Source organism: Dipodomys merriami, unplaced genomic scaffold (genome assembly GCF_024711535.1).
Source record: "Dipodomys merriami isolate MVZ:Mamm:240054 unplaced genomic scaffold, mDipMer1.0.p SCAF_15, whole genome shotgun sequence".
Classification (NCBI taxonomy): Eukaryota; Metazoa; Chordata; class Mammalia; order Rodentia; family Heteromyidae; genus Dipodomys; species Dipodomys merriami.
The window spans coordinates 28,879,657-28,904,391 of record NW_027202826.1 but is presented as its reverse complement, the minus strand read 5'-3'; the positions used below and the strand labels follow the sequence as shown (position 1 = coordinate 28,904,391).

The 24,735-nt window shown below is 38.4% G+C and overlaps 1 protein-coding gene across 1 annotated transcript; it reads left to right on the top strand.

Annotated features, from left to right (window-relative positions):
- The first annotated feature begins 20,731 nt into the window (after positions 1–20,731).
- On the top strand, positions 20,732–22,990 carry Tram1l1 (translocation associated membrane protein 1 like 1). Its single transcript, XM_070022043.1, has one exon. The coding sequence runs from the start codon at positions 20,863–20,865 to the stop codon at positions 21,961–21,963; it is 1,101 nt and encodes a 366-aa protein (XP_069878144.1). The 5' UTR covers positions 20,732–20,862; the 3' UTR covers positions 21,964–22,990.
- Positions 22,991–24,735: the final 1,745 nt, after the last annotated feature.

Here is a 24,735-nt window from a genome sequence, read left to right as displayed (position 1 = left end):
TGATTTAAATGGAAAAAGAATTAGGGCAGCGTGGGAAGGATGCATAGTTAGCAGATTCCTGGCAGAAACACAGAGTGGTTCCAGAAAGCTGCTGTCCTTGTCATTCCTTGCAGGGAGAAGTCTGGCCCAGTGCCTGGTGAGGGATTTGTCCTAACACTCTCATTGCCTTCTTTTGAGTCCATTTTTCTGTCCCTCCTTGTAGAGTAATTTTTTTTGTCCCTCCTTGTAGAGTAATCCACAAGTCCTAGCCTGTGTGGCGAATGGCTCCAAGTGCGAAGTCAGTGATTTCCAGCCCAAACTCTTATAGTGCCTATTGCAAAATTGTCTGAGACCATCTATACCCACCCCATAAAATATTATGAATATGCTTACTTTTGTTTGTTTGTCCATATTTCTGTACTTTCCAGTGTTTTCTTTTTTCTTTTCTTTCTTTTTTCTTTCTTTCTTTTTTTTTTTTTTTTTTTTTGATGTCGTAGGGCTTGAACTCTGGGCCCTAGCGCTGTCCCTCAGCTCTTCTGCTCAAGGCTAGCGCTCTACCACTTGAGCTACAGCGCCACTTCCAGTTTTCTGGTGGTTTGTTGGAGATAAATGTTTCACGGACGTTCCTGCCTGGGCTGGCTCTGAACTGCAATTCTCAGATCTCAGCCTCCTGAGTAGCTAGGATTACAGGCGTGGGCCACTGGCGCCAGGCTCCTTTCTAGTGTTTTCTAATGAATAAAATACCAGATTATTGACAGAGACATATTTCCATAACTGCTGGTTAGAATCATGGTAAGGATTACTAAAATTAACACCTACATGTAATTGTGATTGGCATTTTTCCTTATTGGAGTAGCTATAAATGTTAACAATTCAACCCCAAATACTAAACTCGAATCTTCCACAATAAAATCTCATCTCAACATGCTAAGCAAGGATTCCATTTTCTGGGCTAATAATTCCAGATTATATTCAGAAATTGTTTATACTTATGAAATTTGTATAGCTTTAATAAATTCAAGCCAGATTCCTAATCCTTCATCAAGTATCTCTTTGCTGTCTTTCATCTTTATTCTCGAGCATGATTTTATGTTTCATTCAAAATCACCACAAAGTGAATTGTACAGGCCAGTTATCTTGAAACATACTATAATTCTTTTTGTTTTTGTATGAATGATAAATATAGCAGTGTTTACTCTCTACCATTAAAAAGACATATCTTCTATGCCTCCATCAGAAAGAATGGCATTGCCCCATTTGTTTGGAAATGGAAAGACTTGGAAAAAATTCTATTACGTGAAGTAAGCCAGGCCCAAAGGAACACAGGTCCCTTGCTTTCCCTTATCTGCAATAACTAGTGTATGTCTAGGACAAGCAGAAAAGGTTAAAAGCTATGTACATATGACCATATAACCTGATGCTAAGTGAAATGAACCCCAAGATAGGGACACAAGAAGTTTAATCTTTGTTGTTGTTCTTTTAAATGTACTTATAATGTTCTATGTTATTTTTGTTTCTTTGTTCTTCCCCCATGGTACAATCCCTGTTGTCACTGTATTTGATGTCGGTGCCCTGCATCTTGTATATACATTTTTCTAATTTGGGGAAGGGAAGGGAAATAACAAAATGCTGAAATAAGGAAACAGGATGACCCATTGTAACAATGAGATGTACAATATAGTATGTTGAAAATGAACTTTACAACTTTGTGGGGAGTGGGGAGAGAGGAGTTTAGGAGTGGGGAGGAAAGGGATAGTAGTAGAAAAATAAAGCAGGTGCGAACAATGCTCGATAGGAAATGGACTCATTACCTTGCTCATATAATTGTAATCCCTCTGTACAGTATCTTTACAATAAAACATATTTGAAGAAAAAAAGACATTTCTCAAAATCCCAATTTTACATTAACTTTGTGATGATTAGACATATAACATTACAAATTTTAGTAAGTATAGAAATATAACTAATAATTATAAAATTTGTAATTTTTTTAAAATTGAGAATAATAGCCCACTAGTTGGCAGTCAATTCAATTTAACAGCTATAGCCAGCTTTCTTAAAAATAAAATACAGAATTTAGGCTCATTAATTGCATCACAAATCTCCATGGTAGTTGTCAAAGCCAAGCTGTTGGAAGTCTGCATCAGGAGAAATATAGCGTCTTACATGTTGCCTATGTTGCTTCGAATCTAAATTTATGTAAGAAATATATAAATTTGGCTTAGAGGAGTGGCTCAGTTGGTAGAGTACTATCTAATGAGTGAAAGCGTCAGGTACAAGTTCACGTCCTGGTCTTAGACCCAAAAGGAAAAAAAAAAGGAGATCTATATGTTCATTTAGAAATTAACAGCTATACATCTTTGTAATAATTATGAGAACTAGCAGTAAAAATATATCATAGGATTGTTACCCACTCACCCTTAATAAAAGAAAAGCAAATTCAAAAAATATCAAGGCATTTGCAGTATTCAAATTGGAAGATACTTTGACATTTACTCGGATACCTTTCTCTGGTGTGAATGGGATTTCATTTGGTTGAAGAGTCTTTAATAGTAAATTAAATTATTACATGAGGTGAATAAGTTGAAGCCACCTAAGTGTATTCTAAACTTACCAGTAAGATTTCTCTTTAATTCACCATTGCATCTTTTCAACTTTTTGACAGGCTGCCAGTTGAATGAGCTTCACGGTGCATACACAATTAAAAGAGCAGGTGATTCCTTTGCTACAGAGGTAATTAGGGAGCAAGTTTACAGGCTGTTCTGGCTCCCAAGCATGGACTAAGCATTCTAACTTTCCCTGTTCATGTTTCTTAGCTGTTTTTACACAGTGATTAACATGATGGGCAGGGACAACCGTTATGGACGGAATCAAGGTACAGTAGCTGCTGCTGATTGCATTGATTAAAAACAGCGGGAACGGATCTGGGAACATATGGGCTGCAAAACCATTAGGAAATAATTTCTACCTGAGGTTTTAATCAAGGAAATAATTGGTGGTTATTTTTACAGAGTGCTCCAGTGGACAGAGGGTGTGTCTGCTTGCTTTATTAATTCCTAGGCAGAACACTTCAGTCAAAAAGAAAAACTAAATGTCAGTTTGTGTTGCAGTCAGCATGAGAACAGAAATGATCTAAGAATTTACCTTGGAATTATCTCCAAATAGCTGGGGAAGTGAAGGGTGTGTGCCTATAATCCAGACACTCTGGTGGCTGAGGGAAGAAAATCATCACTTTCATAGTAAGTTAAAGGTCAGCCTAGGCTAAAATATCATTAGACCATATATATATAAAATCATATACATATGATTATATATATTATATATCATTATAAATATATTATATATGATTATATATCACAGAATTGAGAAATATAAAAACATGTATATGGGGCTGGGAAGGTGGCTCAGTGGTAGAGTGCTTGCCTTGCATGCATGAGGCCCTGGGTTCAATTCTTCAGCACCACATATACAGAAAAAGCCAGAAGTGGCACTGTTGCTCAAGTGGTAGAGTGCTAGCCATGAGCAAAAGAATCTCAGGGATAGTGCCCAGGCCCCGCATTCAAGCCCCATGACTGACAAAACAACAATGACAACAACAAAAAACATGTATATGTAATACATACCCCCCCACACACAAATATTCCTGCCCAGGTTGGCTTTGAATATATATATATATATATATATATATATATATGTATATGAATACATATTGCATCTTGATCAATGTCACCCCTTTCAACATTGTCACCCATCCCCCCCAACCCACCTCTTCCCTTTGTCATCTTAATTTTAGGTTATGTATTAAATTTTTTGCAATTTAGCAAAGCAGTTTATATATGCAATACACCTTGATCTGAGTCACCTCTTCACCATTTTGAGCCCCCTCCGATCTACCCCTGTTATATTTCTCAATTCTGTGGTATATGCAATGAATTCTTTCCTGCATTTTCACCCTTCCTCAGCAGAAGTGAAAATGGCCAATAGACCCATGAAGAAATGCACATCTCTGGTCATATTGGAAATGCAAATCAAAGCAATATTGTGATTCCACCTTTCCCCAGTTAGAATAGCCAATGTCAAGAAAATGAACAATAGCAAATGCTGTCATGGCTGTGGCCAAAAGGAACTCTGTTTCACTGTTGGTGCGAATGTAAACTTGTTCAGCCTCTCTGGAATGCAATATGGAGGTTCCTTCTTACCCTGAGTCCTCTTATAGACCCAGCAATTCTGCTCCTGGGCATATATCCAATGAACCACACACAAGGTCTCATTAAATCTACCAGCACAACCACGTTTACTGTAGCATTGTTTACCACAACCAAGATATGAAATCAGCCCAGTTGCCCTTCAATGGACAAACAGATCAAGAAAGTGTGGTATATAATGGAATTGATATTGTACCATTTGTAAGAATGATATTGTTCCATTTATAAGGAAATGGAAAGACTAGGAAAAAGATTATATTAAGAGAAGTAAGTCAGATCCAGAGAAATGTAGGTTGTATGGTTTCCCTCATTTGTAGTAATGAGAATGTGCCTATAAATCTACACATTTGGTGGTAAGTAAAGGGTTACAAGTGAATTAACTGAAGTGTGACAGACTCTTTGGAGAGGGCAAATAGTATAACTTTTTAAAAAAATTAAGGCAAAGCCCAGGAAATGGATACTTGCATGTGGGGGAGAATGGGAACAAAAAGTTTCAATTGAAATTATTCAGTAGTCGTTACTATCCACGGTGGGTAGCCTCTGACTTACTCCTTTTGTTTTTGACTTAAACCACCCTTATTTTTCCAATTTTAAAGACATGACAGTGAAGCAAACCAGCAAATAGGTTTCTAACAGTTATTTTAATTTAGGAAGAGCAGAAGCTCCAAAGCCAAAATAAAAAGACAATCTGTAGCAAACATATAGTCCTTAGGAAGGATAATCCTCTCCTGAAACCCTAAAGAAAATCATGTGATACATGAAGTAAAATGGATTTCAATCAACCATGTTTTCAGACTTAGAACAGGCACAAAAACAAAGACTGTAAAAGGTGGAGACATTTGAGATAATCTTACTGCACTCTTTTATTTATTTACTTATTTATTTTTGTTCCAGTATTGGCTCTTGAACTCAGGCCTAGGGGCTGTTCCTTAGTATTTTTGATCAAGGCTGGTCGGTGCTCTACCATTTGAGCTATGTTCCACTTCAGTTTTTTGGTTGGAGATAAGAGTCTCAAGGTCTTTCCTACTCTGCCTTTCTTTGAAAAGAGACCTCAGATCTCAGCATCCTCAATAGCTAGGATTACAGCGTTGAGTCACTAACTATACTTATTTTTGACTAGTTGAAATAAGAAGTTTCAGTACAACATGGTAGTTTATGAGAGCAATGCTCCTTGACCAATGGCTTTTGTTTTTAAGAAATGATCATGAAATGACTTATAACTTTCTAGAAAAGTAGAACTACTGAGGCAAGCCTGAGCCAGTGCAAATTCTTTGTTAGAAAATACTTGTCAAGGGGGGCTGGGAAGGTGGCTTAGTGGTAGAGCGCTTGCCTTGCATGCATGAGGCCCTGGGTTCGATTCCTCAGCACCACATAAGCAAAAAGAAAAAAGCCGGAAGTGGTGCTGTGGCTCAAGTGGTAGAGCGCTAGCCTTGAGGTGAAGAGCTGAGGGACAGCGCCCAGGCCCAGAGTTCAGGCCCCACTACTGGACCCCCCCCAAAAAAAATACTTGTCAAGGTAAAAAAGCTGTATGCAGTAGGTTCATAGCCTACTCACATATTTTTTGACACTCTGGTAATAAAAGAACATTGACATTTTTATTCTTCTAAATTGTTATATTAGTATACTGTGAAAACAAAAGTGAATTAACATTGAATAATGATAATTCTAACAGATGCAAATATACTCAAGTAGCTGGAAATTAGTCACTTAAAAATTCCTTTCAATATTAACTAATGTCCTGGGCTATGAATTTCTTTTGTAGCTCCTCAATGATTTCAGCTTATCTAGGAACCACAGTGTATCAGAATTTCCATAAAAATGTAACATTTGTCTTCCTGGTGGTGTAAAGTTCAAGAGGCTATGTGAGATCTGCTGGTCTTCCTACCCTGAGTCCTTGCATGGAGAACCGGAAGTGAGCCTTGAAGGGAAAGTGCAAATTCTCTGAGTACATCGAATGACACTCTATTCCCTCTCAAATATCCAAGTACGATTTCCCCATGTCACAGTATAGAAAAGGAGACGTTAAAGAAATAACTGAGATTAAAAGAAACCATAAGGGTTGAGGCTTGCTGTAATACAACTGGAAACCTTGACTTTTCTCCATGTGAGGAGAGAAAGATATTTTGTAAGCCAGGTAGAAAATTCTCATCAGAGCTTGACCAGGGTGATGCCCTGATCTCAGATTTCCAGCTTCCAAACCTTAGAGAAGTTGTTTTATTACTTAAGCCACTCTCACTCTGTAGAGTGAGAGGATGAAGACAGTGAAGTATACATTTTGTTTTATGCTGTGCTTGAAACATATCTCCCTGAGCCTGTTGTTTGCCGATGATTGTAGTCACACTCATAAGCACAAGGCACAGCTTTCCTATCCAGTATTATTTTCAAAATGGGGTGATTATTTTCACATTCACCTTCAATAAGGACAAAAAGAAATCACTTACCAACAGACATGGATAATACTGTTATTTATAACTTGTATGCAGGCAAATGTACGTTGATATAGCGTGGGATACACTTGGATAGTGAGAGAAATAGTACTTCAGTAGCAAAAACATACTTATGTGTCTCAGAATTAGTAACCATAACTTAACTAGTGGGCCCTGTTATAAGCATGTTGCTATGGCATGTCTATTGTATGGGTTTGTTACCTTTATAGGCTTAGGAGAATTTTACATTGCACTTGGAAATGGCCAAAGATCTTTTGCCTTGCTGTGGATACTTTCTAGACTAAGAAAGTATGGTTGCTTCATCTCCAATTGAGTGTTACCTCTCTCCCTCTCTCCCTCCCCCTCTCTGTGTGTGTGTGTGTGTGTGTGTGTGTGTGTGTGTGTGTGTGTGTCTGTATGTGTGTGTGGTGTTTACATATATATGTATATATACCTTTATATATTTCTTTGTATAGATCTATCAATCTCTATGTATCTATGTTTCTATCTATGTATCTATAGTTTATTGGTTATAAGGCCCTCATGGACTTTCTGCTTGGGCTGGCTTTGAATCTCAGTCCTCATATCTTGGTCTCCTGAATAGCTTGGATTACAGGCATGAGCCTCTGATGCCTGGCAATTGCTTTATATTTTATATTATTAAAGATATTGACCCAATGGAATGACATATTTGTAATAAAAGTACTACAAATTTCATGGTTTTTGTAAGTGTTCATGAAAATTTCTTACTAGAATATTGAGTTCTCAAAAAATTTATACCACAAGGGACTTCAAAGAACGATAGGATTTCACTTGAGTATTAATATGAATACATGGCTAAGTATTTTTCTTTTTTTTATTGTGAAAATTTTGCACAAAGGGGTTACAATTACATTATTACAATTACATTGTTACAATTACAAGATAATGAGTACATTTCTTATCAAGCATAGTAGCCTCCTCCTTTGTTTCTCCTTCCTATCCCTTCCCATCCTCCCTCCGGCATTCCCCATCCAATCCTCCACCAAAGTTGTTTGTTTTCGACATAATGACTTGTACATCTTGTTTCAATGGGTCCACCTGTATCCCTATTTAAACGATTTGTTTTTTCCCTTCCCATCCACAAATTATAATGACATCAAATAAAGTGAAAGCACGGGTTATACCATGGGGGAGGGACATACAAAGCAACAAAGGAATAATCTTATAAATGTGCTAGAAACACTTGCATGAAAGAAAAAAAACATTTGAATACATATCTTGGGGTGATTTCCCTAACATCACTTTATCTGACCTTTTCTGCTTGACTCAGACATATACTAGTTATTGCAAATAAGGGAAACCATGGGACCTATGTTTCTTTAGGCCTGGCTTACTTCACTTAATATAAATTTTTCCAAGTCTTTCCATTTCCTAACAAATGGGGCAATGTCATTTCTGATAATTTCTGATGGAGGCATAGAATTCCATTGTGTATATATACCATATTTTCTTGGTCCATTCATCTACTGAGGGGCATCTGGGTTAGTTCCATATCTTAGCTATGGTAAATAATGCTGCAATAAACATAGTCGTGCTGGTAGCTTTAGTGTGGTCTTGTTTGTGAACATTTGGGTAAATGCCCCAAAGTGGGATTGCTGGGTCATAGGGGAGTTCTATGTGGAGTCTTTTGAGGAACCTCCAATAAAAAAATAGAATGGAAGAAAGACAACCTCTTCAGTAAATGGTGCTGGCAAAATTGGTTAACTATTTGTGGAAAACTAAAGCTAGATCCTTCTATATCACCCTGCACCAGAATCAACTCCAAATGGATCAAAGACCTTGGAGTCAGAGCAGACACTCTGAAAACATTACAGGATGGAATAGGAGAAACCCTAGGTCTCCTTGGCACAGGCCGAAATTTTCTGAATAGAGACCCGGAAACACAACAAATCAAAGAAAGCTTGGACAAATGGGATTGCATGAAGTTGCAGAGCTTCTGCATGGCAAAGGACATAGCTAGCAAGATCAATATAAAAGCCCACGGATTGGGAGAAGATCTTCACTAGCCATACAACGGACAGGGGTCTCATATCTAAAATATACCTGGAACTCAAAAAATTAAATCTCCCAACAACAAATCCTCAAAGAAACAACTGCCCAATAAGTAAGTGGGCTAAAGACTTAAAGAGAAAAATTCTCTGAAGAGGACAGATGCTGGAGGGGAAGTGGACAGAAGGGAACCTTACTGCATTGTTGGTGGGAGTGTAAACTTGTTCAACTACTTTGGAAAGTGTTTTTCTTTTTATTGGAGATCTTACAAATGTCACTTAAGTATTGACTAAAAATGATTGCTTACTCACCAACACAGTTTTTAATGGTATTTTTGGTAATCAGGAGAAAATGGAGAAAGAAAGAGGAATGGTGTGTATAGTAGAGTGTGATTCTGTTTACTTTCCAGTGCTTGAAAATTAGGTGCTTGGTGTTGTGTTTATAACAAACCTTTTTTATTTGTAGTAATTGTCCCTTTATAAAATAGGACACCTGGGATAACACCACAGTGGTGGTACTGCAAACATAAATACACAGATTTGAGTCTGAGAAAAAGAAAAAATACCAGGAGGAAATGACAAATATTAGCAGCAGAAAGCAACCATTCATCTTAATGAATAAAGGAAGAAAATTAAATGAATATTCTTTTTTTAATTCCAACACAATCTAAGAGACCTACACTCCCTTCCTAGCAAACTCTTACTCTTTATCTCTGTGGGAAACAAAAATTAATTCATGAAATAAAAAAAATGTGAGGGTAAGCAATTTATTTACAAATCTCTAGGGTAGTTATTCTAATGGCTTTCATGGGTTGTACTGATCAACTGTTATAGTAAGATTCTGTCTAGTTCCAGAGGAAGATATATACTCTTTAAAATGAAAAATCACCCTTTAATTTTAATCATGCAATGTTCAAAACTAAGTGTTGCCACCATTTTCAAATGCTGCCTCTTTTTGGATCTAGTTTAAATTTTCATGTCAGTTTTGCATTCCAAAGAGAGAATAACAATGTATAAAAGTCAAATAGTAGTGTGTGTGTGTGTGTGTGTGTGTGTGTGTGTGTGTGTGTGTGTGTGTGTGTGTGTGTGTGTGTGTGTGTGTGTGTGTGTGTGTGTATTTTCAACTCAAGGCCTGTTTATGAGCTTCCTTTGCTCCAGGCTAGCACTCTACCACTTTAGGTTTTCTAAGTGGTTTATTAGAGATAAGAGTCTCATGGACTTTCCTGCCTGGGCTGGCTTCAAACCTTGATCTTCAGATCTGAGCCTCCTGAGTAGCGAGGATTATACATATGAGCTGCTGGCTTCCAGCTATAATTTTTATTAAAGTAGATTCTACACCACTACTAACAACTAGTAAGTATTAGGGGGTGTAACAAATAAAGCAGAAATTAGCCTATGTGAATTATGTTGGTTTGATGAATGGTAGTCATCTCCAGTTGTGTGCTTTAGTAACGAATGAATATAATATGCCTATGATTTGGAGATTAACATGAATAATACCGCCTTTTATGATACTGAGAGACAAGTATTTATCGAAACAGTACTGGTTCACAGATCTAGAACTGCTAGGAGAGTAAAGGGTTCATGAGCTAGCAAAGCATAACAGTGTGTCTTCTTCTGTGAGCCAATCAAAATCATTCCCTTTAGAGATCTTGTTCTAGATTAAACGATTCAGAAAGAAATAGATATCAGTTACAGCTCTCAATAGTGGACTTTAGAAATGACTCCATGCTATGGTTTAGAAGGCACTGGAAAGAAGAGAAATAGGTAGTCACAATATTTTATAAAGGTAATACTTTCACCTGGCACAGGTGGCTCAGTCCTGTAATCCTATTTTACACAGGAGGCTGAGATCTGAAGATCATGGTTCAAAACCAGCCCTAGTAGGAAAGTCCACTAGATTATACCCAATAACTTCAAAAAAGCTACAAGTGGAGCTGTGATTCAAGTGGTAGAGTGTTAGCCTTGAGCAAAAATGCTCATGTGGCAGTACCTAGGCCCTAAGTTCAAGCCCCAAGACAAAAAAAAAATCAATCAATCAATCAATCAAGCTTTCAGGATTACAGTTGAAGATGGTATTCAATGACAATGTGAAAAGTACTCCAGTCAGTAAAAGAATATTGATTTCTAAAACTACCTATGTAGGATATTAAAAAGTACTAAGTAGTTTATTAATAGTTGATCTTTTTTCTTTATGTACCAGAGTCCAACACTGGGCCTTTTAAAGATAATTCAATGAAATATGTGTGGGGCTGGCCTTATATTGTGATCTAGGAAATATTCTTTACAAAAAGATGGACTCGGGGCTGGGAAGGTGGCTCAGTGGTAGAGCACTTGTCTTGCATGCATGAGGCCCTGGGTTCGATTCCTCAGCACCACATAAGCAAAAAGCAAAAAGCCGGAAGTGGCACTGTGGCTCAAGTGGTAGAGCGCTAGCCTTTGAAGAACTGAGGGACAGCACTCAGGCCCAGAGTTCAGACCCCACGACCGGACCCCCGCCCCCCCAAAAAAAATACGGACTCTAAGCCTGCAAGGGTTTCCAAAAAAAAGATACTGAGCCTGTGAAGGAAAGAAGGCTCCAATAAATTATTATGGGTCAAAATCTATGCATAAATCCCTATTTAGATAAACTCTTTAAATTAATGATAAAACATATAAACAAATGTTATTACTTATTTAGAATTTACATAGACATAGATGCTATAGATACATACAAATTTACTGACTGTTGGAGAAAATAACAAGCAATTTAAATATATTTATTATTACTGGATGATAGGGGGAGAGGGGACAGTATAAAGAAGTCTGCTTCAAATTTATATCTCTTGTAGTTCTATATTGAATTGAAAATTTGAACATAAGTTTAGCTTGTGTAGACCAAAATCATTAATGCTATTTGTTTGTAAAAGCTGTTTTCAGAAATTCAATAGGAACCATTAGGATATACAAAAATGCAGTCCAAAAGATATTATCATAACTAACCTATGCTCCAATTATTAGGAGTTTTTAAATTATGTTACTCTCTAAAATAAATCCCTATTAATGCTGCTCTTATGATCAGTGATCATGGCTAAAAGTAAAGGTTTTAATTTTTTAACATTAAAATTGCAGTTTAATGTTTAGTCTTGAGTCAGGCTTTCAGTGTCTGCACAAAGATAACCAACTCCAAAAAAACAAACCCAGCAAAAGTAAATTACAGTTCAGTTCAACTGTGTTTTTAAATATTTCCAACGATGTATCGTTAAGATGCAAATTTAAATGGTGGATTGATTTACTTTTGGTGATGCTATTATGTAGCTGTTTTGATATAATTTAAATGCAATGAGACAGATTATCAGACAGGTTTGGCAAATTTTGGAAACCTATGTATGCTTCATCAGTTACTATGAAATTGACAATATTGTCACCATTTCACTTACCAGCAAGGTCTATCTTGAGTGTTCATTTATGTGTTTATATAATCAAGCATTGTTGCATATAAATCATTGTATTTCAAGATTGTTTTGGCTATTCTAAATTCTTGCTTCTCCCTCTGTCTTAATTAGCTTGGCAACATCTACAAAAGGCTTTTTATGACTTTAATTGGAGTCAAATCTACCTGTGATTCAGTCTGTTGCACAAAGATCATTAGGTAGTTTTCTGTATACAGTTCTTACATGTTATTTTCTAATAGCATTCTTAGGTACTATACAAATAATATGACAAAGACAATGTATTGACAATGTTTATAGTTAAAAATTTTATCAACTGGGCACTGGAGGCTCACAGCTATAATTGTAGCTATTCAGGAGGCTGAGATCTGAGGATCTTGGTTTGAAGTCAGTGGGGCAGAAAAATTTATCTCCAATTAAGTGGCACTGCAGCTCAAAGTGATAGAGTACTAGCCTTGAGCAAAAGTGCTCAGGGACAGCTCCCAGGCCCTGAGTTCAAGCACCAGGAGCACCACTACCATCAAGAGCAAAAATAAATAAAAATGATCATTTTTAATTTGCTGAAGGAATAAGAGAGTAGTCAAAATGTGTCGCACTCATGGGGTGTGGAAATGAGAATCTACAGAAACGATTCAGTCAAAACGCAGAATCTTCCCTGCTTACGTGGTTGAACAGATATACCAGTGACTTACATAATTTCGTGTCACAGGATATACATATAAGCCTGATGCAAGGGAAAATAATTTTGGAACTCTAAGAGATTTTTGTTCTCTCCCACACCAATCAGCCCTTGATGTGAGACTGCAGTACAAATTATAAGAGCAAATGAAATAGTCAAGGAGAGGCAGGGGTTCAGTGCTGGGGTGACACAATGAAGAGTTCCATAGCTCTAAGTGAATTAACTTGGCCTCAGATCAATAATGTAAGCCAAAGAATCAAAACAAGGAAGGGACAGAGGTACAACCCAATTCCTGGCTCAGAACAAATACAGTAATTAAAAGCTAGATCCAAAAGAAAGTAGAGAATATTTGTCACCAAGGAAGTATGGGTAAGCAGAGGTTATTAAACATAGTGGCAAGTTCAATGTGCACAGAAAAAACAGCAATCAAAATCTAAATTTATTGCTCTTTAGCCAGTCATATAGTAATAATAATATTACAATAGAGAAAAACGGAATCTGTTAAATTTTTTGTTTTTGTTTTTCCTGTGCATGCTATTTTTAAAGAAGAGAAAGCTAGAATTTGTGCATTGAATGAGTGAAGGTAATCACTTATCAGAAAAATATGCGTTGTGTCTATTACTAAAATGGCTCCATATTGTGAGTTTTGAATTGAATTCTATGTGGTAAGTTCATTTTCAAGATTTTAGTCTGTCTATATTCGAACTCCTTGATGTAATGAATATCTTCAAGTAAAATTTACATATAGATATTTGGCCTCTGTATCTTAGTGGTGAGTAGTTTAACTTTCGTATTAACAAATAAACATGGCATTAGTTCATCAAGCCCGGTGTATTTATTCATGATGTTACTAAAGCATGAGTTAAATAAAATAAGATAAATTAATATAAGAGCCACACAGAGAGGAAGCACCTCCCCTTCACTTTTGGAAAACTTTTAAGTTTGTTTTGTAACAGAGAAATTTTTTTTAAAAGGACTTTCTTTTGGCCCCAGGACTTTTATGGCAAAGCATTTCTGCTTGTGATGAGATGATTCATTTTTTTTTGACCACTTAATTATCACACGTAAAACATCTGGTCCTCATCCTGTTTATTTTTGTCCCGTTCTTAATAACATTAATGGCAAGGAGCAGAAAGACAATAATGGTTGTGAATGAAGGAAATGAATACAAGAAAAGGATTTTGGTTCACCTGCAGTTGAGAGCTATCACTGAACCTATTTGAGAGCCAGTGAAGTAGAGGACCTGCCAGCAGAGACACAGATCCTGTCGACTGCAGGAGTGACATGCACTGATGGATGTCCTCTATAGAAGGAAATTTGTGGGAACGCTGGTATGTGAGGGGCATTAAACTCATTTTTCTTGCCAAAAATAAATGGTGCATAGTCTTCTTTGCCCTTGCCAGCATGCAGCAGATTTCTAGTTGCTGAGGTTTTTGTCCTTTATGCTTCTAGAGACATGAGAAATGTTTCAAAAACTTGTAAAGAAATTACTATCTGGAGCCTGACTCTGCAGGGAGAAAAGAGGACAAGTAATTATTGTAGAGATTTGTAATTAATTGTTCCTAAAATCCCTCAATGCAAGCCAGTTTTCAACCAGAAGTGTTGATGTTCACAATAGTCCCAGGACTCAGAAAGATGAATCAGGAATATGAGCCCTCCATGAATGAATGAATGAATGAATGATGCCAGCCATTGGCCTGGCATCAGTGGATGGCTCAAGCCTGTAATCATAACTAACTACTCAAGAGGATGAGATCTGGCAATCAAAGTTTGAAGCCAGCCCAGACAGAATAGTTAATGAGATTCTTATCTCCAATTAACCATCAAAAATTCCTCAAGTGGTAAATTGCCAGCATTAATTTTAAAAAGCGAAGGGACAGAGCCCAGGCCCTGAGTTCAAGTTTTGATGTTACATTCTCTTAAAAAGTGAAAAAAGCCAGGCACCAGTGGCTCATTCCTATAATCTTAGCTACTCAGAAGGCTGAGATCTGAAGACTAAGGCTCAAAGCCAGCCTTGGCAGGAAAATCTGTGACATACTTTTCTTTAATTAACCACTAGAAAGACAAAAGTGGGACTGTGGCTCAAGGGGTACAGCACTAACCTTGAGTAACAAAGCTCAAGGACAGTGCCTAGGTCCTGAGTCTAAGCCCTAGGACTGGTTTGTGTGTGTGTGCGTGTGCACACACATGTGCACACGCACACACACACATGCTCACACACACAGAGTGAATGACACAAGAATTGTTAAACAAGGTAAGGATTTGAAGTCATAGGATGTTGTAATGCACTGCTACATTCCTAAATTGTTGATTCACTCCATTCTCTGTGTGGGTGTGGGAATGTGTTTGTGTGTGTTTGTGTGCACAATACATGCAGGAGATTGAACAGAGTGCTCTATTCTGATAAACTAAATATATTCTAATGGGAAGTGATAGGGAGATATCATTAACTGACCTTATATAATGGATAGAATTTTAAATCCTAGATCATTCCAATTACTATTGAGAATAGAAGCAAAGTGCTGGGTGCCGGTGGCTCATGCCTGTAATCCTAGCTACTCAGGAGGCTGAGATCTGAGGATCACAGTTCAAAGCCAGTCTGGGCAGGAAAGTCCGTGAGACTCTTATCTTCAATAAACCACTAGAAAACTGGAAGTGGCACTGTGGCTCAAGCAGTAGAGTGCTCACCTTGAGCTGCAGATCACAGGGACTGTGCCCACGCCCAGAGTTCAAGCCCCATGACCGACAAAAAAAAAAGAATAGAAGCAAAACAACTCTCCTTTCCTGCAATCATTGTGGTAAATGAAGTCATACATATATATATGTTTGCATATATATGTTCATATATATGTTTATGTATATAATGTATATAATATATATATATATAATCTCAAATCTTACATCTCCAATCTTACATATGTGTCCCAGTGCATAATCAATGTCACAAACATATATACTTAACCATGTATATAGTAGCTTTTTTTTATGTAGCCACTCTCCCCTTGGGTCTCATCATTCATTTGTATCCAATTGCCAGTCACCTGAGGACTACCCAGCAGACAGCTATCCCATCAAGATCTCTCCTTTAGAGAGCCAGCTGGGGCTCGACCACATGGGTCTCAGCATTACAAGTGAACATATAGGAGACAAAGAACTCTTCTTGGTGTCCAGTATCCAAAATTGCCGATCACCCTCTTCATTCTATTTAGCACATCACAGAAACCAAGCCAGTAAGAATTGGAGAAGTCAACACTATCTCTTTTGTTGTTGTTGTTTATTGTTACTATAAAGGTGAGGTACAGAGGGGTTACAGTTTCATAAGTCAGGTAAAGAGTACATTTCTTTTTGGAGAATGACACCTCTTCTCTTGCTCTTTCTCAGTTTCTCCATCCCATCCCCACCCCCACCCACAAGTTGTATAGTTCATTTCAACCTAATGCCCAGTGTATATCACTGCTGCATTTGTTCACCCTCTGTCCCTCCATTTCTGTGCCCCCCTTACTCTCCTGAAGACAGATTAAATGAACAAACAAAACAGAAAGAAAAGAAAACAAAACCAGCAACAAAGAGAAAAAATACTGTTTCCATTTTGGTGTATTCATTTTGACAAATATTACTTTGTATGATTGGATGCACACAGGTGTTGCATCTTAGTGTTTCTCCACCTGGTAATTATCACAATATTGTGCCAGATATACACTGCTATCTAGGATTACATTCTCAGAGCTATAGACAAATCCCTACTACAGTTAAACTATTTCCATTTACTCTTTAATCTATTGTCCAATCTATAACAGTTATATAGTCTATCCTTGCATGCCCTTTTGAATATACTGATATGGTAGAAATTAAACACTGAAAAGGGAATTTTATAGTATGTAAGTTATATCTCAGTTTAAAAGTAGATGCTGCATTTTTAATTATTGATGTGTTGTGCTCTGAAAAAAAACCATGTTGGAACTTCCTAAAAGTATATTTTTCTTGTTAGTAATTGAGTAAAGCTGGGTGTTGTATCAGTTTGGTAGTTTGACCAGCATTTGTGATTCCATATTCTTCTAAGGGTTACATGTATATTTTGCTTATTACTGTTATTAACATGGTCATGAAACTATTGAGTATGTGTTTTCTTTCTAATAACTCAAGTTTTCCAAAATCAAAAATAATTGTAGGGGCTGGGAAGGTGGCTCAGTGGTAGAGTGCTTGCCTTGCAGGCATGAGGCCCTGGGTTTGATTCCTCAGCACCACATAAGCAAAAAGAAAAAAGCTGGAAGTGGCGCTGTGGCTCAAGTGGTAGAGCTCTAGCCTTGAGCTGAAGAGTTGATCATTGGCTAGCCCTCTACCAATTGAGCTACCCCTCCATCTCTACATTGTAGTTTCACTAAAAATGCTATGTATTTCTTTAAGATTGATTAGATCAACTGTACGATGTTTTAAATACATTTACACTTATTTAGTAACTTGGAGGGCATGATATAGTGAAGGTATTCACAGGTGGTTTGGATTCATCCATGAATGGTATATCTCACAGTGTTTAAGAAAATAGAGCTATTTAAACTTCTTGAGAGAACAGGCTTTATAACAGAAATTAGAGTTTATGTAAATGTAGGAGCTGTAGTACTGAAGACTTGGAGAATGGGAAAAATTCACCCACAATGACAGACTCGATCATTTGCGTAAGATGATTGGTCAGAACTTGGATCTCAGTAAATATAACTCTGGCTTTGTGGAACAGAGTTTTCAAATATATTAAATTGTCCAATAATTTGAGTGACATCTTAATTTTTAAAATACCTTTTAATTCTTTGTTAAATAATTATGGCATTAGAACTACTGAAATTCAATACTGTGGATGAAAATATCTTTATAGATTCCAATTTGATTAGAAATTAGATGTTTTAATAGTTATCATATTTATGCATAATTTTAAACTAAAATAGAAATAATTCAATTATTTTGGATATAAGATTCAAATTAGCATTGATCTTACACACTTAATGAAAAAAGAGCATTTTACACACTTAATGAAAAAAGAGGAGTTTTTGTTTTTGTTTTTTGAGTTTGGTCATGGGGCCTGAACTCTGGGTCTGGGTGCTGTGGTCCCTCAGCTCTTCAGCTCAAGGCTAGCGCTCTACCACTTGAATCACAGCACCACTTCTGGCTTTTTTCTTTTTGCTTATGTGGTGCTGAGGAATCGAACCCAGGGCCTCATGCATGCAAAGCAAGCGCTCTATCACTGAGCCACCTTCCCAGCCTCCCCTCCCCCAAAAAAGAGGATTTTTTTTCTTGGTTTTCACAATCAGAGAGGGAAAAATGATTTAATGTATATTTTTGATAAGTCAGTGCATAAATCATTGTTTTTCTTCTTTGATTAATAAATAAAACAGAGTAGATTTTGATCTCACAGGATAACAGGGTATACCAAACTGAATAGCATACATGTTTATGTATTGATTTAAAATCTTATTCAATAGGGATACAGAATGACCCATTGCAACAATGAGATGTACAAGATGCTATGTGAAAAAATGAACTTTACAATTTAGGCAGGGTGGGGGATGAGGGGGGGTTGGCAGGGTGGGAGGATGGGAAGTGTAGCTGAGGAGGTGGGAGGGAAGGGATGGTAGGGGAAAAACAAAGGAGGAGGCAACAATGCTGGATAAGAAATGGACTCATTACCTTGCTCATGTAACTATAACCCCTCTGTACACTATTTTCACAATAAAAAACTTAATTTAAGAAATCTACTCTATTGTACAAGTAGGATTGGAAATCCTGACAAATAGGTAAAGTATCCTGGCAAATGTAGGTAAAGTATCAGTTCAGAAATTAGACAAGTAATTCTGTGATTAGTTCCATCATATTATCTATGTCTTTAAGAAGATTGACAAAGTTTTTATTTAAAGTGATCTTTAATAAGAAATGGGAACATATGCACTTTCTTAAAACAAAATCTTGTTGGTTCCTAGGAGACAGTGTTCTGTATCTGGGACTGTTTTATACAGACAGCTTTCAACAAACTTTATCTTTTTCTTGATTCTTGGTGTCTGTTTCTAATTCCTTGGTTTTCTAGTGAATCTTCAAATAACCTCATTTAAAAACAAAGATTCTGAAGGAATGTTGAGAGGGAGAATGATAGAAGGGGGACATTGATCAAGCTGTACTGTACTCATAAACAGGCATGTTGAATTGAAACCCTTTTTCCAACTACTTAAAGATAAGAAAATTAGGGGCTGGGAAGGTGGCTCAGTGGTAGAGCACTTGCCTTGCATGCCTGAAGCCCTGGGTTTGATTCCTCAACACCACATAAGCAAAAAGAAAAAAGCTGGAAGTGGCGCTGTGGCTCAAGTGGTAGAGCTCTAGCCTTGAGCTGAAGAGCTGAGGGACAGCACTCAGGCCCTGAGTTCAGGCCCCACGACTGGACTTCCCCCCCCCCAAAAAAAAAGAAAATTAATTTTAAAATGAGCCCTCAAACAAGTAAAACTATCCAATGAGGAACTGTTTAGAAATAGGGAATGCTTGCTAAGTTCAATTATGTAGGTACTTTCCTTAACTTAAGAACAGGTTCTATAACAGCTTGTATATGCTATTGCTTGGCTAGCCTACAAAATAGAAGTGCACTGTCTATTAATTAGAACATTTTGTTAAATATCATCAGAGTAGGACAGCATCCATTTGTAATGGTTTTCAGAAAGGATGATAAAAGACAGTTGGGGAATCTAAACACATCTTGGCTTTATTCCTTATATCTCTAAGCACTTTTTCTTCTGAACAGTATATCCCCAACATCAAACTTTAATTCTGTTATCAATAACTCTGATCTCACTTCAGTACACACTAAAGAAAACACTTACCCCTCACTAAGCAAAATTTGAATGGACAAGGTAATATCATTTAACCCATCCTCTCTACAACCCATTTTTGAAATGTAAATCTTAAAATTAAACATGCAAGAAACATACCAATGAAACATAATTTCTTTTTGCCAGAGCAAAGAAAATCAACTTGGGGGATCTGCTGCCAAAAGACTTTTCCATGAACTGATCAATACTTCTGCAATCTTTCAGTAGAGTTGCTAAGCAGACAATATCGTTGCCAAATTATTATTATTGCAGAGCAGAAATTTTCATATTTGCTTTGCTGTTGGTCCGGTTAAGTATATTTCCAGGTCTGAATGGTGAGAGAGACAGAGACAGAGACACACAGAGAGACAGATAGAAACACAGAGACAGAGACAGACACACAGACTGAGAGAAAGACAGAGACAGAGAAGCACACAGAAACAGACAGAGACACACAGAGAGGAACACAGAGAGCAGTATAGCAGAATAAAGGCAAGAAATACAAGCTCTGGAGACAGCCAGGATTCAAGTGTCGCCTATTCACATTTACTAGAGATGTGGACTTGGGCGCGTTAACCCTATGGAACCTTACTATTTTATTTTTCTTTTGAGGGAACAAAGGGAGGAGGGGAACGGGAAGAAGAATTTGGGGTTGTGCTTTAGTGATTTTTTTTCCCCTGTAGAGAGGCATAAGTTCCTGATAAAAGCCAGCACTGGGAAAGCTTGCTTGTGATGATGATGGTGATGATGATGAAGGGACCATGGTAAGCGCCGGCCCTGGCGGTGATCATTTACAATCTGCTGAAGCGGCGCCGGCTGAGAATCCATCGGTTGCCCTGGGTTACGGGCGCCGACGTCCTGGCGGTGCGTCTGGCGGCCTGGCTCCGAGCATCCCCGCGCGCACCGGGCCTGGCGCGGGCCTGGGGGTGCGGCGCTTCCATTTCCTTCCCTGCCTCCTCCTTGCCCTGGTGCGCATGCTCGGCCCTGCTCAGTCCTTGCTGTTGATTGATTTCTTTTTTTTTTTTTTTTTCTTTTGCAGGCGGCCGCGGCGACTCAGGCCAGCTTAGGGGATGGGGCGCGGGGTCCCCGGAGCTGCAGTGGCGGCGGCGGCGGCGGCGGCGATGGCGCGGTGAGGACCGAACCCGGGGATTAGGGGAAGCGGCTGCGGTGCGCGCGCGCGCGCGCGCGCGTGCAAGCGCCTGGCAGAGAGGGGGGGAAAGAAAAAGCAGCATCTCCCCCTTTCTCCTCCCTCCCTCCCCGGGGAGGCGCCAAGATGGGACTCCGTAAGAAGAGCGCCAAGAACCCCCCGATGCTGAGCCAGGAATTCATCCTGCAGAATCACGCGGACCTCGTCTCGTGCGTGGGCATGTTCTTCGTGCTGGGGCTGATGTTCGAGGGCACGGCCGACGTGTCCATCGTGTTTCTGACGCTGCAGCACGGCGTGGTGGTCCCCGCTGACGAGGAGCCGGAGGGCACCAAGACCCTCTATCATTATGGGGTGAAGGATCTGGCCACGGTGTTCTTCTACATGCTGGTGACCATCATCCTGCATGCCACCATCCAGGAGTACGTGCTGGATAAGATCAGCCGGAGGATGCAGTTCACCAAGGCCAAGCAGAACAAGTGCAACGAGTCCGGCCAGTTCAGCGCCTTCTACTTGGTGTCTTGCATCTGGGGAACCTTCATCCTCATCTCGGAAGACTGCTTGTCGGACCCGGCTCTCCTGTGGAGAGCTCAGGGCCACAACATGATGACGTTCCAGATGAAGTTCTTCTACATCTCGCAGCTGGCTTATTGGTTCCACGGGTTTCCAGAACTCTACTTCCAGAAAATCAAGAAGCAGGACATCCCCAGCCAGCTGATCTACATCGGGGTGCACCTGTTCCACATCGCCGGCGCTTACCTTCTGTACCTCAACCACTTGGGGCTCCTTCTCTTGGTGCTGCATTATCTGGTGGAGTTGCTCTCCCATCTGTGCGCCCTGGTGTATTTCAGCGATGAGAAGTATCAGAAAGGGGTGTCTCTGTGGACTTTTGTATTTATCCTGGGGAGACTGGTGACGTTGATCGTGTCTGTGGTCACCGTGGGCCTTCACCTGGCCGGATCCCCGGGTCGGAGCACCGACGCCATCAGCGGGAATGTCAATGTGTTGGCCGCTAAGATCGCTGTCCTGTCGTCCAGCTGTTCCATCCAGGCGTACATCACGTGGACCTTGATTACTGTGCGTCTGCAGAGGTGGGTGGAGGATGCGAACCTGCAGGCCTCCTGTGTGAAGAAGCGACGGTCCAGGTCTTCGAGAAAAGGCACCGAAAATGGAGTGGAAGCTACCCAGAGGGCTGACCCTCTCCCGAAGAGGAAAGAGAAATCTTCCTAGTGAATGACCGGTTCCTGGAGTCCGGGCTCCCAAGATCTTGTCTTCGCTTGTCGTGTTCTCTCTCTGTGATAGTCTGTGATTCAGACTAGTTTTGTGATCGGTGACTGTTGATCTTGTATGGTTTCCTGTATTCTCTATGACGTTTGAGCGGAGGTGATCTTGAGTGAAGGGGTGAAAAAAAGACCTAAGTGTGAAATAGTGTGAAAATAGTTGGGGAGTTACCATCATATTTCTTTTGGTTTTTACCTAGAACTTGTCTATCCTTAGTAATTCATGACCACGACAATGAATTTCTGCCTATCGGTGAGACAATTCACTGCCTCTCCCTCACCCACCTTTTGTGATATTTGAAAAAAAAAAAAAAGTGGTTAGAGCAGATGTAGTGTTGACGATCTTTTCCGGGAGGAAATGGAAATTTCCTATAAAGCTTGACGTCAGATGAATGAATATTCCCTATCAGAGATATTGTTTTGGAGTTTACAACTGAGAAGGCAATCCTGTGCTTTATTTTAAACATCGTGATGTTTAGTGATATGTCCCAATTTAAAAAAATGAATAAAATGCTAGTAGATAACATCTATGGAAATTGGTTGACCCCAAGAATCTTCAATAAGTATGAAAATATTACTTATGGGAAAGCTCTCCCAGCCCATTTTAAATTATGATAAGTGGGAATTCACATTAAATAATGTCAGAAAAATCAGAGGTAATCTTTTTGTCCCTATGTTTATTAATTTCTCTTAGAATATTCATAAATTTCGTAAAAAAAGAGGTCTGAGAATATCGTTTAACCTGTAAGCCATTTTGAAAAATAATGTTTAATTTACATGTTTAAAAACAAAGTAAATTACAAATTGGAAAACATTTGATGCATTGAACTTACGTTATTTGAAAATAAAGTGGATAATCTCATGACAGACTTGAAAAAAATATTGTTACAATGATAGTTTGCTTACATTTTTCTGGGGTTAAGGGGGCAGACCTAGAACTTGAACTCAGGTCCTTGGCGCTGTCCCTGAGATTTATTTTTTTTGCTCAAGGCTGATGTACTATGACTTGAGCCACAGCTCTACTTCTGGCTTTTTGCTGGTTAATTGTAGATAAGAGTCCCATGGACTTTCCTACCGGGCTGCCTTTGAACCAAGATGCTCAGATCTCAGTCTCCTCAGTAGTAGGATTACAAGTAGGAGCCATTGGTGACCAGCTGCTTCCTTCTATGTTCAATTGAGAACTATCTAAGTAAGACATATATTGGTTAATACATATCATATTATGTATTTAATATATTACATAATTACATATAATATATAAATTTATATAAATAAGCATATAGTTAAATATAAATAAACATTTAAGTATATGTTTGTTTAAGTATATGTTCATTTAAGTATATGTTTATTTATATAAATATATTTCATTTCTATATTATAAGTTTTTATATGCTTTTTTCAAGGATATAATTCTTGCAGATATGCTAGAGTAAGGCCATTTATTTTCCTCACTTATATTTTCTCCTGTTTTGTTTCATTGTGATCTTGATATTTCTCTCTTAGGTTTATTCTAATAATTAACTTTTCTAGTCAGTGCAGTTCCTGAAACTTAAACTCTGTATACTTATACCACATACCCCAGACAAAAAAGCTACTCTATGAAAAACTTCCTTAGCTATTTTGTCTGCTTTCAAAGGTAAATGACAAGATCAGATTTCTTCCTTCCTTCCTTTTCTTTTTCTTTTATTTTGTTAGCTTTAGGCCTTGAACTTAAGGCCTGGACCCTGTCCTTGAGCAATTTTGCTCAAGGTTAGCCCTCTAACACTTTGAGCCAAATATCCACTTCCAGTTTTCTGATGGTTAATTGGAGAAAAGAGTGTCATGGATTTTTCTGCTTGGGCTAGCTTTGAATCACAATCCTCAGATCTCAGCTTCCTGAGTAGCTAGGATTACAGGCATGAGCCACCAGTGGGTGGCTTCAGATTTTTTCTTATTCATCATTGTAACTTTATTTTTCTGTAATGCTAAATCCCATGGTACCACATGGTTTGAGTCCCCAAGTAAAATACCTCATATTTCAAAATTATCTTTAAAAGATATTTTCTACTCCTCCTAGGTAAAAGAGCTCTTTCTCATAGCCTTCATATTCAAAGAATTTATCAATTACTTTTTTTTTTTTTTTTTGGTCGTGGGGCTTTAACTCTAGGCTTGGGTGCTATCCCTCAGCAATTCAGCTCAAGGTGAGCCCTCTACTGCTTGAGCCACAGTGCCACTTCCGGTTTTCTAGTGGTTTATCGGAAATAAAAGTCTCATGGACTATTCTGCCCGGGCTGGCTTTGAACCATGGTCCTCAGATCTCAGCTTCCTGAGTAGCTAGGATTACAGGTGTGAGCCACTGGCACCAGCCCCTTTCCAGTGTTTTCTAATGAATAAAATACCAGATTACTGACAGAAACATATTTCCATAGCTGTTGGTTAGAATCATGGTAAGGATTACTAAAATTAACACCTAGATGTATTTGTGATTGGCCTTTTTCCTTATTGGAGTAGCTATAAACATAACAGTTCAACCCCAAATATCTTTTAACCTTACTCCTGGCAATGAATTTCTTATCTGCTACACATTTAGTGTGTGAAGTGTTACAGATCTGATTCAAACTGGTAAGAGGCTCTAGAAGAACTATTGTTTCACATTATTAATAATACCAAGAGCTAATATGGCCTTGGCAATAAAGATTATTAGGAACGAGATAGAATTCACAGTATATTCTTGGTTCTCTCT

What these genes read in the sequence shown, in the direction of transcription:
- Tram1l1 (XM_070022043.1), top strand. Translation starts at nt 20,863, where the DNA reads ATGGGACTCCGTAAGAAGAGCGCCAAGAACCCCCCGATGCTGAGCCAG.